At 39.8% G+C, this 13,354-nt stretch overlaps 1 protein-coding gene across 4 annotated transcripts in view; it reads right to left on the bottom strand.

Annotated features, from left to right (window-relative positions):
• The window catches only part of atad2b (ATPase family AAA domain containing 2B), a 152,732-nt gene that overhangs the window by 134,167 nt on the left and 5,211 nt on the right, over positions 1–13,354 (bottom strand). For all 4 annotated transcript variants that reach the window (XM_062044939.1, XM_062044940.1, XM_062044942.1 and 1 more), the window contains exons 2-5: positions 2,769–2,935; positions 2,625–2,656; positions 2,410–2,548; positions 2,099–2,198 (exon numbers count right to left, since the gene is read on the bottom strand). In XM_062044939.1, the coding sequence (XP_061900923.1) occupies positions 2,099–2,198; positions 2,410–2,548; positions 2,625–2,656; positions 2,769–2,935 (438 nt within the window). The remainder of the gene's footprint in view (positions 1–2,098; positions 2,199–2,409; positions 2,549–2,624; positions 2,657–2,768; positions 2,936–13,354) is intronic.

The raw sequence follows: 13,354 nt of genomic DNA, 5'->3' as shown, positions 1-13,354 counted from the left end.
TGATACTGGGCTAAACAGTAACAGCAACATTACATGTTTGTTTATGTTTGCAGGGATATGGTGAAAACTCTCAACCCAAAATACATACCACCTTCCAGGGACTACCTGTCAAACACATTGATCCCGGCATGGTACAAGAAGAATCGGAATCGAGAATCGTCAGGAATCGGAATCGAAACAAAGAATCGGAATCGGAATCGTTCGAATTCAAACGATACCCAACCCTACCTTTAACGCCATCACCTGGTACATGTTGATGTGTTTGCGGCATTTTCAGATTGGCAAATTTAAATCAAAGCAGGATTTATTCTGTTTCACACATAGCATTTAGTAAACTGTTAGCGTTAGCCAAGCAGCTAGCTGTGGGCCACAAACAACAGACAGTATTTTGAAAGAAAGCAAGTTGTCTGTTTACTTTTAGTCTTGGGTAAGCAAACACATTTAGTATTATTTTCGAAGAAGTAGCACAGTGATCACAAAGTATTTAAAAGTAATGTTGGGCTTGTTTTGTCTGGGAAACCTACTATGAAATGAGACTGGGCACCATCACTCACATTTATTCACAAGGGATGAAAGCTGTAGATTTTGCACAATTTGAATGGAGGACAATAAACCTTAACAGACTATGCCATCTGAAATTCTTCCCCGATATAAAAGCTGACTTAGTTGACGAAATATATACAAGTTTGGCTTTGACAATGATGGCAGCTCTTTCAAATCTCTTGTCCATTGGACACGCTCATATGAATCAGTTCCACCAATTTAACGTATTTGTTCATGATAGCAAGCCTTTGAAATAGGGTACAGTTTGTCTCAGTGCGGTCCCTTGAGTGTTTAATTTTTTACGATCCATTATAATCCAGTTTGTTGTTGCTCTCTCACATTCCCGAGAGTACAGTACAGTCATGTAAACAAAATCTACATCCAGCAAAAATGGTTACCCATTACCCACAATGCATTGCGAAGTCACGTGCCCTTTCGAGCCCTATAAAGTGCTATGTGAAATCCCTTGAAGTTTTTGGTGCTAAATTAACTACAACATTGCTACTGATCCGACGTTTCCTAAAAAATTATGTTTAAAACACAATTTTAAACCTTGTCCAGCTGTTTACTAAAGGTATACTATTCATGTTTAGCTCAATTTCACTGCAAATAAATATTGGCTCCAAATATCGGTTATTGGCCTTTTTGACTACCGTATTTTTCGGATTATAAATCGCAGTTTTTTTCATAGTTTGTACGGGGGTGCGACATATACTCCGGAGCGACTTATGTGCGAAATTATTAACACATTACCGTAAAATATCAAATAATATTGTTTATCTCATTCGCGTAAGAGACGAAACAAATGTCCGCAATCGTCACACACACGTCAGCAATCGTCACACACGTCAACCAATAAGAATTCGGCGGGGGCGGGTCATGGCAGAAGTGCATTGTGCGTCATGGCAGAAGTGCATTGTGGTTCATGGGATGCTAACTCCTGCTACATCCGTAGCTATTAAAATGGATTATTTCAACATTGGCGGTAATTTATAAAAACTGAGAAGGGCTGAACTAAAATGGCACCGAAAATGAAATCATATACTGCAGATTACAAGCCGGACGTAGTGAAATATGCAGCAGAAAACGGCGATCGAGCAGCAGAAAGAAAGGAAACGGCGCATACCAGAGGCGACACCGGGGAGGGAAGATTTCATCAGATTTAGCGATCGGGAGTGACAGATTGTTTGGTAAATGTATAGCATGTTCTATATGTTATAGTTATTTGAATGACTCTTGCCATGATGTGTTGCGTTAACATACCAGGCACGTTCTCAGTTGGTTATTTGTGCGTCATATGGCGTACACTTATTCAGCCTGTTGTTCACTATTCTTTATTTATTTTAAATTGCCTTTCAAATGTCTATTCTTGGTGTTGGATTTTATCAAATAAATTTCCCCCAAAAATGCGACGTATATATGTTTTTTTCCTTCTTTATTGTGCATTTTCGGCCGGTGCGACGTATACTCCGGAGCGATTTATAGTCCGAAAAATACGGTACTTATAATCGGTATCGGCCCTGAAAAACCATATTGGTTGATCTCTAGTATGCACCTCCTCTGTGTCTCTGGTCCACATGCGAAGACGTTCCACTTCTCGGTTCTGCCTGATGCTGCTGATGTTGTCCATCTCCTGGAGGACAGCCTCAGCAGTGCTGTGCAGAGAAACACACAATAATAATAATAAATCACTAAGTTATGAGGTTAAGATGCCTTTGGAGATGCGCGACAGGATGTGGGCGTTCGGTCAAGGCTTGACTTGGAGAAGCAGTATGTGTGTTTGTCGACTTCCATAGGTGGCGTCGTGTCCCCTTTTAGCCTGCTGGTATTGAACTGAGACTGAGTTGCATAGGAGTTCCCGCTTACCTGTTGACCAGTTGGTCGAACAGCAGGCTCTGGTTGAGGTGTTCAAATTGGCTCTTCCTTACTCGGCAGCTCTTCTTCAGCTCCACATGGCCGTTCATGTGGGAGTGGTCCCCCTCCTCCTTGCGGTGGCCCATATGGGCTGCAGCATACAAAACACAAACCATTTAGTCAAGAGGAATAATGTATTTTAAGTCGTTTCTTTTATGCTTTTATACCATGTCCGTTCTGCATTATACGAGATGACAACCTGAAAAAAACGGGGAAAAAAATGGAGGATTAGATTTTAGGCTTTATTTGATGGTGAGAACATATACAGACATTTACAGCGCTGACGGGTGTGACAACAATCGGCAACTGACCTGGTGCGGTAGGTGGGGAGGTCCCAGCTAACCCTCTGGCCTTTGGTCTGGGGCGAGGGTGAGGTATCGCTGGAGCTGGGCTCTGACATGGTTTGCCTTCGGAGCCGCTTGGACGGCGGGCTGAGCCGCGGGCTGCTGGGACTGCTCACGTCACTGCTCATATCCTTCTAGGGACACCAAAGGCATGGTCAATAATTAGAATTAGAACTGCATGGGCATCCTTCCATCGTTTACAGCACAGCATAAAAATCAACCAGGCTAAAATGATTAATGATATAGTAGTGGGCCAGGATCAATAGTCAATAAATCAATTAATCGAACGATAAATGAAAATTTACCTGATAAATTGATAAATTGCCATTTCCATGTTTGCAATGGGCGATATGGCTTAAAATCTATATTGTGATATATATTACAGCCTCCTGCAATAACGATGTACATCACAATATATTATTAGTATGGCTCCAACAATTAACTTATTCAAAAAAAAGCTTTGATTTATATTCTGTTGCTTTGATTAATTGTTAAACAAATGAAAATGATTGTTAAATGAATAAAAATTTACAAAAGCTGGACCGTATGGAGTGCCCTGAACTACATAGTTTCCACGTGGTCTCTACAATGGAGCGCACATGAGAGCTTTGGTGTGTGTGGGTGGCATGATCTGTGTGACGACGAATAGTGAGACATTGTTCATTCATGCACACATGCTAAAAGTTCAACTTCAATGTTGATCATGATGTGCATTTGTTAAAAATAAATAATTAATGTTATAGCAAATACTTGTTTATTTGAACTATTCTCCCTAAAATACGCATTGAGGCTATGAAGTGTGTTCTATCCCTGTGGTCCCCAACCACCGGTCCGGGGACCGGTACCTGACGCATTTTACACCGGGCTGCACAGAAACACTAAATAATTTATGAACGACTGCATTTTCTCCCACTTAACTTTTGCCTGTCCTACTAGACACACCAATAAGCTTGTTTATAGATATACAATAAAACTCCTCATAGGAACTTGCCATTTGTTATAACTTTGTGACATGATACAATGCACATTAATGAACATATAAAATATAAATGTGACAGATTGTAGCCAAAGGCTGATTTTCATCTGCAGTCCCCAGCAGGTTTATGGTAACCTGCTGTGCATCTCATTGCAAAGAAACAAGCACAGGGCTACCACTAATTCAGCGTTATAGTGAGTTGTATTTTTCCTGCACTTATTTTTGCTGTATTTTTCTGGCAAAAGTGGAAAGCGAGTCCCTGAAAATAATGCCTACATTAAACGGTAACACATTGCATAATTTTCGGTTGTATTGTTGTTTTAAATTATTATTAATCTTCTTGCTAATTTACTGGTGACTTTCTGTTCCAACATGTTTCTATCTACAGTTCTGTTAAAATGTAATAAGCACTTATTAATTTGTTTGTTTGGCTACTTTACATTAGTTTTGGGTGATACTACAAATTTGGGTATCGATCCAATACCAATGATACATACTAATGATGACACTTACATTTTTAAGATCATTGAATGATTGCATTTTTGATGACAATAATAAAATCAGAGAAAAAACACAAAATGGCAGTAAAACCATATCAAAATAAATATTTTAATGATTTACTACTATTGTCTCTGATTTAAAGGCTTAAGTCCTCTTGTGTCCAGAGACTAATTTCCTGAGTTTGTAAACAAGAAAATTGACAAAATATGTTTTTAACCATTGTGTCTATTTAACCATTGTAGTATTGACTTTACATGATACTATTCTTGGTATCGTTACTTCTCACATTTGTATCTATCAGCCCACTTGTATCTACATTTAATAGCTCCAGTTTAGCGGTTAGCATATCTTCCTGAGATGTGTAGTGTAGCATGTTTAGCTCTTCCTTGTCATTCAGTGATTATGATAATTGTAAGAAACGCGGTTTATTTTCCGCCATAGAGGCGAAGATTGCTCACATAAAAGTGGCTTTGCACTGTGAATGGATGTTAGCTGCTAGTGAACGCTATATTGCGTTGATCGCTCGTCACTGTCAAATTTGCAGGACACGGTTAGAACGTGTTACCAACATGCATTATCACGATATAACGATAGTATTAAAAGCGCTATTGGTGGCCAAAATTTATATCATTTACATTGTACAAATGTAGCCTGTTTTCTTCATTTCTCGCTTTTAATCAGGTTACAAGAGGGTTCACTATGAGTCGCCCTCAGCACCTGAGCGCATTTATTCAATAGCAGAAATCTCTTGTCAGTCTTCCACAACCTGTCTTGGTGGCTTTACAGCTAGCTTGCAAACACACACAAGACGCACGGCACGGACAGAGAGAGCCTCGCAACTTGCTAATTGGAAGCACTGCAAGGCGATAAGTAACAAACATTTGGAGAAAAAGGCTTCCTCCCACCTCCAAAAACATGCACCTGGGGATAGGTTGATTGGCAACACTAAATTGGCCCTAGTGTGTGAATGTTGTCTATCTGTGTTGGCCCTGCGATGAGGTGGCGACTTTTCCAGGGTGTACCCCGCCTTCCGCAGCTGAGATAGGCTCCAGCACCCCCCGCGACCCCGAAAGGGACAAGCGGTAGAAAATGGATGAATGAATAGATGATATCAAAGCCAGATGTACGGTGTGGGAATACTTTGACTTCAAATGAGTGAGCCAGAAGAACCAGATGTACGGTGTGGGAATACTTTGACTTCAAATGAGTGAGCCAGAAGAACCTATCAACATGGACCAATGAGCAAGTATGCCCAATTTGTTGGAATGTGATAGCAACAACAAAAAAACTAAACAAACCACCCAACTCAGTTTTTACAAGTGGGGGGAAAAAATCAGAATTTCAAGATGTTCAATATTTAATAAAGTGCAATTTTTGATAACAATGACTGAATAATTGTTTCCCCTTCAAGATTGGTGCAGCTGGAGTGACTGCTGGTTGAAGGAGCTTGGTGCTCTTATGGATCCTCCTTTTGCATTCTTGAAGTTGTGCCATGTTTTTTCTTTTTAGTTCAGGCCCCTTTGGGACTGTGCAACAACAAGGGGTGTAATTTTCGCAACTTCTGCTGTGTTTAGTTTTTTTTTAAACTTTTGGCTCTGCCTCAGGCGAGCTTTTTGACTATGGCCATGTTTGAATCGGAAACCAGCTGGTGTCTCTCTGCCACACTGGAGTTCGCATGGAGAGACCAGAGTAGATGCGGAGGAAGAGACAGCGCTGCGAAACTAGCCTTGGGATGGACGAGCTTCATCAAGCTCTGGCTGAATGAGAATGTACCGGACACTTCTTTCTCTCAGATTCTCGCTCATCCACACAGAACCGGACATTGGCCGAGAGGTAGTGGACAGCCTAGGATGGAGTTGGCTCTGTTCGTTGCTATGTTGGGTCTGTTTCTGTCTATGGCCATGCAGCCCCACCACCCCAGCAGACGATGGTGTAGATCACTGCAGAGGCCAGCACGTACAGTATGTGGGTGTTGAATTTGTGTTTTTGTTTTGTTGTTTGTCTATGCATGATGCAATCGTACATGTGCAATATCAAAGCTCGAATTTAACCACGGCAACTGCAACAACGATCTCCCTTGTCATTTGCCGTAATGCCCTAAAAAAGACCAGCATTTAAGGCAAGAACATGCCGTGACCGCTCTTGACTTTTTACTTGTTAACGGACGAGGAATGTAAGGGTATACGATATAGTGATAAACTGCCGGACGTCGCTCTTGAGATGTTGCCCTCCTAGTTAACGGACAACATCTGAAGTCTGGACAAATATTGGATTGGTAAAGCATGTTGAAGGTAAAATAATTGAGAGTCAGCCCATCACCAGAAAATGCAGGAAAAAAGTCCCCACGAAGGGAAGCAACACTTCAACATGTTAAGCCAACTCCGGAACCAGCAGTCACAACTCCACGTCGAGTGCAAGGTAAATTAACTTGTAGTTGAATGCATGATGGAAACTTGTCATCGTTGGTCTGTCAAACGTTCTAATAGTCACACTTATGATTTACATAAAAATACTCGTTATTAATAATAGACCACAATGGAAACAAGCCTTTTGGCTTTTTGTGCCATCCATTTGCCTTTTTAAAGCATTACATGGATTCAATTCTTTAAGATGTCAATAAACTTCTCAATCAATCAATCAATAACATTATTAATAATGGATTAGATTTATATAGCGCTTTTTCTAGATACTCAAAGCGCTTCACAGAGAAGTGAGAACCCATCATTCATGCACACTTGGTGGTGGTAAGCTACATTTGTAGCCACAGCTGCCCTGGGGTAGACTGACCAAAGCGTGGCTGCCAGTTCGCGCCTATGGCCCCTCCGACCACCACCCATCATTCATTCACCAGTGTGAGCGGCACTGGGGGCAAGGGTGAAGTGTCCTGCCCAAGGACACAACAGCAGTGATTTGGATGGCAAGAGGGGGGGAGCGAACCTGCAACCCTCAAGTTTCTGGCACGGCTGCTCTACCCACCACGCCATGGGCGCTATCAGTGAGAGCGAGTAGTGTGTGCACACGACACAAAATGTACTTCTGTTTGTGTTTTCGGCTTTAAATGACCGCTGTTACTTGACCGTACTTTTAAAACTTAGTGTTAAAAACAAATCCTAGCAGATACACTGCAACGTGTTTTGTTTTTGCAACCGTAGCATTTTGAATGTGTTATTTGTTTTTTTAAATAAAACTTAGTTAAAACATTTCAGTATACGTACTTTTTGTAAATGTTGAACATAAGTCGCTGATGTAAACAATAATGGAATGAAAATTGCATGGCATTTTATATATTTGGGTATACACAACTTTAAGGCTGCAGCTAACGATTATTTTTCTATTGATTAATCTTTAGATTATTTTTTCGATTCATCTATAGATTATTTTTCCTTTTACCGATTATTTTTTATTTTATTTTATTTAAAATGAAGATGAAAAAATAAAAGTAGGCCAGTTTTTTCAAAAGGCATGGCTTTTATTTACAAAAAAAAAAGTATGGCCACTCAGTCAACATTGACAACAACATGACAAAATATTCTATAACAATGTAAACATTTAAAACTTTTAACATTTAACAAAATTAAAAGTAGCTTATTTGCTTTTTAATGTGCAAATATAAAAGTAAACATCCAGTGCAAATCTTAATATTCTGCAATAGTATAAGCATTTCAAAAGTAAAAGTATTGCTTATTTTGCTTTAAAATGTGCAAAAATAAAGATAAACATCCAATACAAAAAAGTGCAAAACGAAATATTCTGTAACAACAGTGTAAACATTTCAACAAAAGTGAAAGTATTGCTTATTTGCTAACATGTGCAAAAATAAAGATAAACATCCAATACAAAAAAGTGCCAATCTAAATATTCTGGAGCACTGTAAACATTAAGTATTGCTTTTAAAATGTGCAAAATAAACATCCAGTCCAACACAGTACACAATAACCAATTCTACTCATTCCAGTGAGTGACTAACAGTTGTAATGAAGAAAGGTTAGCATGTCTACTTGCTTTGCTTCTTTTCTTGTTTACAATATTCCCAGCAGCTGAAAATAGGCGCTCAGAAGGGGTCGATGTGGCTGGAACTGCGGGGTAATTAGCCTTCACCTCAAACCAGGACTGCGAGCGAGCTGAGCTGCAGTTTAAGTTTCTAGTAAGTCAACGGGCTCATAGTGATGTTACTAGTAGTTGACTGGGAGGTGTTTATTATCATTTGGGGAGAGTCCGCTGCCTGATGCTCACCTGCTAAACACCTATCTGCTCCACGCTGAAGCGCTGACTACATGCGCTCTGAATACACACTGCTGATTGGCTGATAATGCTTCGTGTGTACCAATCAGATGGTTGTGTGGGTGGGACAATGCTGCGTGTGTACCAATCAGATGGTTGTATGGGTGGGACAATGCTGCGTGCTGAGACAGAGGCAGAGGAGCAAAGCAACTTGTTAAGACTTTAGCAGCTAAAGTTAGCTTTAGCTTAGAAACTCGTTCGGTACACCCCCGTACCGAACCGAAAGCCCCGTACCGAAACGGTTCAATACACAACACATACCGTTACACCCCTAGCAGATACAAATGACACATTCATGTTTTTGTGTAATGATGACAACGTATGCTAACGCGGACGATTGACTAGTTGATGGTTTTCTTTTCAAATGTTCGTTCATAGCCGTTGTGCTGCTATGATAGGCCATTTCCGTTCGACACAGTGTGCATACAACAACATTATTAGGCTGTGTATTGAAATATTCCCACACTTTTGACCACTTTTGGCGTGCGTTTTTCCCCTCGCTCGCACAGTCTGCTTTGCGCTCCGCCATGACGGTAGTGTGACGTAAATATGCAACGGTCGCCGCACAAAAACGGCGTCGACGTATTTACGTAACCGATGACGTCGACTACGTCGACTACGTCGACGCGTCGTTTCAGCCTTACACAACTTTACTACAACTTTACTATACGACCCTCCAGAGGTGGGACCAAGTCATTGCTTTGCAAGTCACAAGTAAGTCTCAAGTCTTTGCCCTCAAGTCTCGAGTCAAGTCCCGAGTCAAGACAGCCAAGTCCCGAGTCAAGTCCAAAGTCAAGACTGAAAAGTCTCAAGTCAAGTCACAAGTCCTGCATTTTGAGTTTCGAGTCCTTTCAAGTCCTTTTGACCACAGACTAATATTTTTACACAGATTGTGTATGCTTTTAAACCGCTGTATTTATTTATTAAAACAAGTGCATTTGAAATAGCAGGAAAGAAAATAGTACTGACATTGCAATTCATAATAGCACTATTAACCAGTCATTTTAATAGTTTAAACAATTTTAAACATTTAACTCATTCCTTTACAGAATAAACACATTTGCAAAAACAAGTGCAACTGTACTTATTTGTACAAAAGTGTTAACATTGTATTTCCATGGCATATTGCATTGTAACTAGTTCCACAGCAGTTTCTATTCTGTTCTTACCTTATCTCATTGATCTCATCTCATACTGTATGTGTGTTGATGTGTGCGTACACATGAAAAACATAACAAATACATGAACATAACAATGAACAGAGTTGTACTTTTTAGATGTCAGGGCCCTATGCAATACGTACACATATTCTTAATATAGTATATATTTTAACTGACCTTTATTTGACTATGTTTGTCTTTTTGTAGGTGGCTAAAATACGCGGTGCTGCTGACCGCCGTCTAACGTTATGCTACTGTGTGTGATACATTGACTAACGTAATGTTATGTGTAGGTACCTCATGCAACCCTGCTTAAAAAATCACTTGACAAAAAGTATGAATAAGGTAGCAAACTGCAGTGGACGCAACATATTGCCGTGTTTGAAATTACGTTATAAACATAAACATCTTATAAGTAGACGCAATATTGGTTGCTGTGACGCGAGCAATTTGCATCTTGAAGTGGTGATGAGGAGCCGGCGAGCAGCCTAAACTGACAGTTGACAGGTAGAAAACAAAGATGGTGTTCAGCGTTTTCCTGCTCAAATGAGCGGACTGTTGAAAATAGGAATCGGGGGATTACTTTTCACAAGTAAGATTTAACATTAATGTACTATTGGTTGTATTTTATGAAAATAACATTACCACAGAGTTGAGAAGGAGCAAAGATCTTCAATATTTGTATGTGAAAATCACAAATAAATCTTCTGGGGGAGGATGACGCCCCTACAGGGGTCTGGTTTACAAACTTTCTGCCCCACCTAAAACACAATTCACCCGCCGCCATTGATTATAATGCATTGTCATTTTAGGCAAAATATAAGACAATACTTTCTTAACAGTATAATTGTAACCAGGAATAAGTCTTCAAGTAACAATATTCAAATACTAACATTGTTGGGTAAGACAGAATTTGGTTTTATTCTGAATCCAGTGAAACAGATTGGTGGTTTTAGCTGATATAAAGACTTTCAGGTGTTTATATATGTTTAAGTATTTGGCAGACGCTTTTATCCAAAGCGACATACATAAAAAATACATATATAACAATCACTGTAAACATGATCATTTAAGGGAAGAATGTAATACAAAATATCAATACAAAGTGTCACGACAGAATAAACTCTCTGCTGCTGCAGCAACAGAGATACGGTCTATAAGATATATAGATATCTAATGTATTCATACATTGTTTATGTAGCATGTATATATAACGTAATCGTATTGTTTCTTCAATTTAAAAATAGCTGACCGTTTTTTCCCCCCTTCTCTGGGATTATATTTCCAGTTTTAATCTCGGACGTCTGGTCACTTATAGCGTATAAGAATATTCTATTACTGTTATGCAAACTATGAATAATAAAACATGTGTCCGTTATCATAGCTACACGTATGACAAAAAAGCGTGTGAAAATGAGTGGTATTCAGTGAGGTAAAATGAATTAAATGCGTTGACAGTTCATTGCTCCTGCCAAATGAATTGCACTGAGTGGAGCGGATCACCACTCCAAGATGGCGGCCCCGCGTCTCGTCTGCGCCAGTAGGCAGTAGCGCTCGATGCTGTGTACCCTTATAAGATGTCTATGGTTATGACGTTAGCAGTGAGTTTACAGCCTCACTGATTTAACTACACAGCAAATAAAAGTCATGTTACTAAGCCAATAAACGTTATCTTACATTCAAAACTTACCCTTCTTTGTGCAACTTCAAATGTCGAACGAAGTTGGAAGTTGTTACGTCTCCGTCTGTAATATTCGAACTGCGTGATTTGCATACGGCAATTCGTTGACCAAGTCGTAGTTTTTATACCCGAACGAAACCAACTTTGGTATAAATCTTTCTCACTGGCGCGTTGTTTGACAACTCTTGTTCATTGGTTGTCCTGCAATTTGATTGGATCAATGCTGTGTGATGAAAACAATGTAGATCTAATTTGATTGGCTGTTGTACTGAGAACACACACGCTGACACGCAGCACACACGCTGATAGACAGACACGTACAAAATGAAAGCTACGGAGCGCTCCCAAATAACTTTTTAAGCTTTAGGTTTTGGGGAAAGTAGCAAGTCATGTCAAGTCAAAAGGCTCAAGTCCAAGTGAAGTCACAAGTCATTGATGTTAAAGTCTAAGTCGAGTTGCAAGTCTCTTTACATTTTGTCAAGTCGAGTCTAAAGTCATCAAATTCATGACTCGAGTCTGACTCGAGTCCAAGTCATGTGACTCGAGTCCACACCTCTGCGACCCTCTATTTCATTTGATTATTTATATATACACACACACACACACACACACACACACACATGCTTTGGAGCCCCTGCCTCGAAAAAAAAATCATGTTTTCCCTAAATTATGAGCCCTCCTTTAAGGAAACACTTGCCTTTACCTTAAAAAGTAAAAATTTGAGGCCTGCAATATGTATTATTTATTGCTAATGTTTTGGTTTGTTGTGTTTTACTTCTTTAGCTGTATGTAGAGACAGCAACACTGGAGTGGCACTTGGTTGCATCAGCTCAGTGCTCCTTTAATGTATTTTATGTCTTTTATTTTCATTGATTTTTCCCTTGTTTTCTTTTTTTTTTACCTTGTTGTTGTGGACTTTATGTATCTATGCATTAACGCAACCGCATCATTTCCCCATTGCAGGATGAATAAAGTCTCTAGCCCTTCCAATTACAATAGTAAAAAAAACTTCTTTTTTTTTTTTAATATGGACATAACAGTTACATTGGACAAATCAGATACACTGTCTTAAGTGTTATAGCAAGAAAACGCTCATTTTCAACACCTGTCCACAGTAGGCTCATAGGATACAGAATGTGTTAAAATGTTACAAAATATACAATGAATCAATTGCAGATTTTATTTAGTGGGAAGAGTGTTCTACACTCTGGCTCCGTTAGACTCTAACGGTTAGAGGAAAGGTGAACTGTCCAAAAAAAATTCTGAACTTAGGAACCACACAGTCCCCACTGACTGAGGATCTGGTCTTAGATCTGTGAGAGCCTTGACTTTTGACAGCCATTTAATGCGCTTGAAAGAAATACATGTAGTATCATTTTGCATTACGATTACATTGTAGCTTAATTTAGTCTCAAAGTATGCTGACAATAATATTGATCTGAAATAATTTGTGGGACAATATATCCATCCATTTTCTACTACTTGTCCCTCGCCGGGTTGAGGGACAAGTGGGCATCAGAAAAATGTATTAGAGCAAGGCCTATACCGTAGCTACAGGAAACCATTTCATAACCTCAAGAAATATTTACATCCTATAGGCTTTGCTGTGATGTTAAGGGATAACTATAATTGGTAAATGGGTTATACTTGTATAGCGCTTTTCTACCTTCAAGGTACTCAAAGCGCTTTGACACTATTTCCACATTCACCCATTCGCACACACATTCACACACTGATGGCAGGAGGTGCCATGCAAGGCGCTAACCACGACCCATCAGGAGCAAGGGTGAAGTGTCTTGCTCAAGGACACAATGGATGTGACTTGGTTGGTAGAAGCTGGGAATTGAACCAGGAACCCTCAGGTTGCTGTCACGGCCACTCTCCCAACCGCGCCACGCCATCCCCCATATAATACACTGTGATGTCTTTTATGGACCAACTCAGGCCTGGCTTG

This window comes from Entelurus aequoreus, linkage group LG04, assembly GCF_033978785.1.
Source record: "Entelurus aequoreus isolate RoL-2023_Sb linkage group LG04, RoL_Eaeq_v1.1, whole genome shotgun sequence".
NCBI classification, from domain to species: Eukaryota; Metazoa; Chordata; class Actinopteri; order Syngnathiformes; family Syngnathidae; genus Entelurus; species Entelurus aequoreus.
This window is presented reverse-complemented; position numbering and strand designations above follow the sequence as displayed.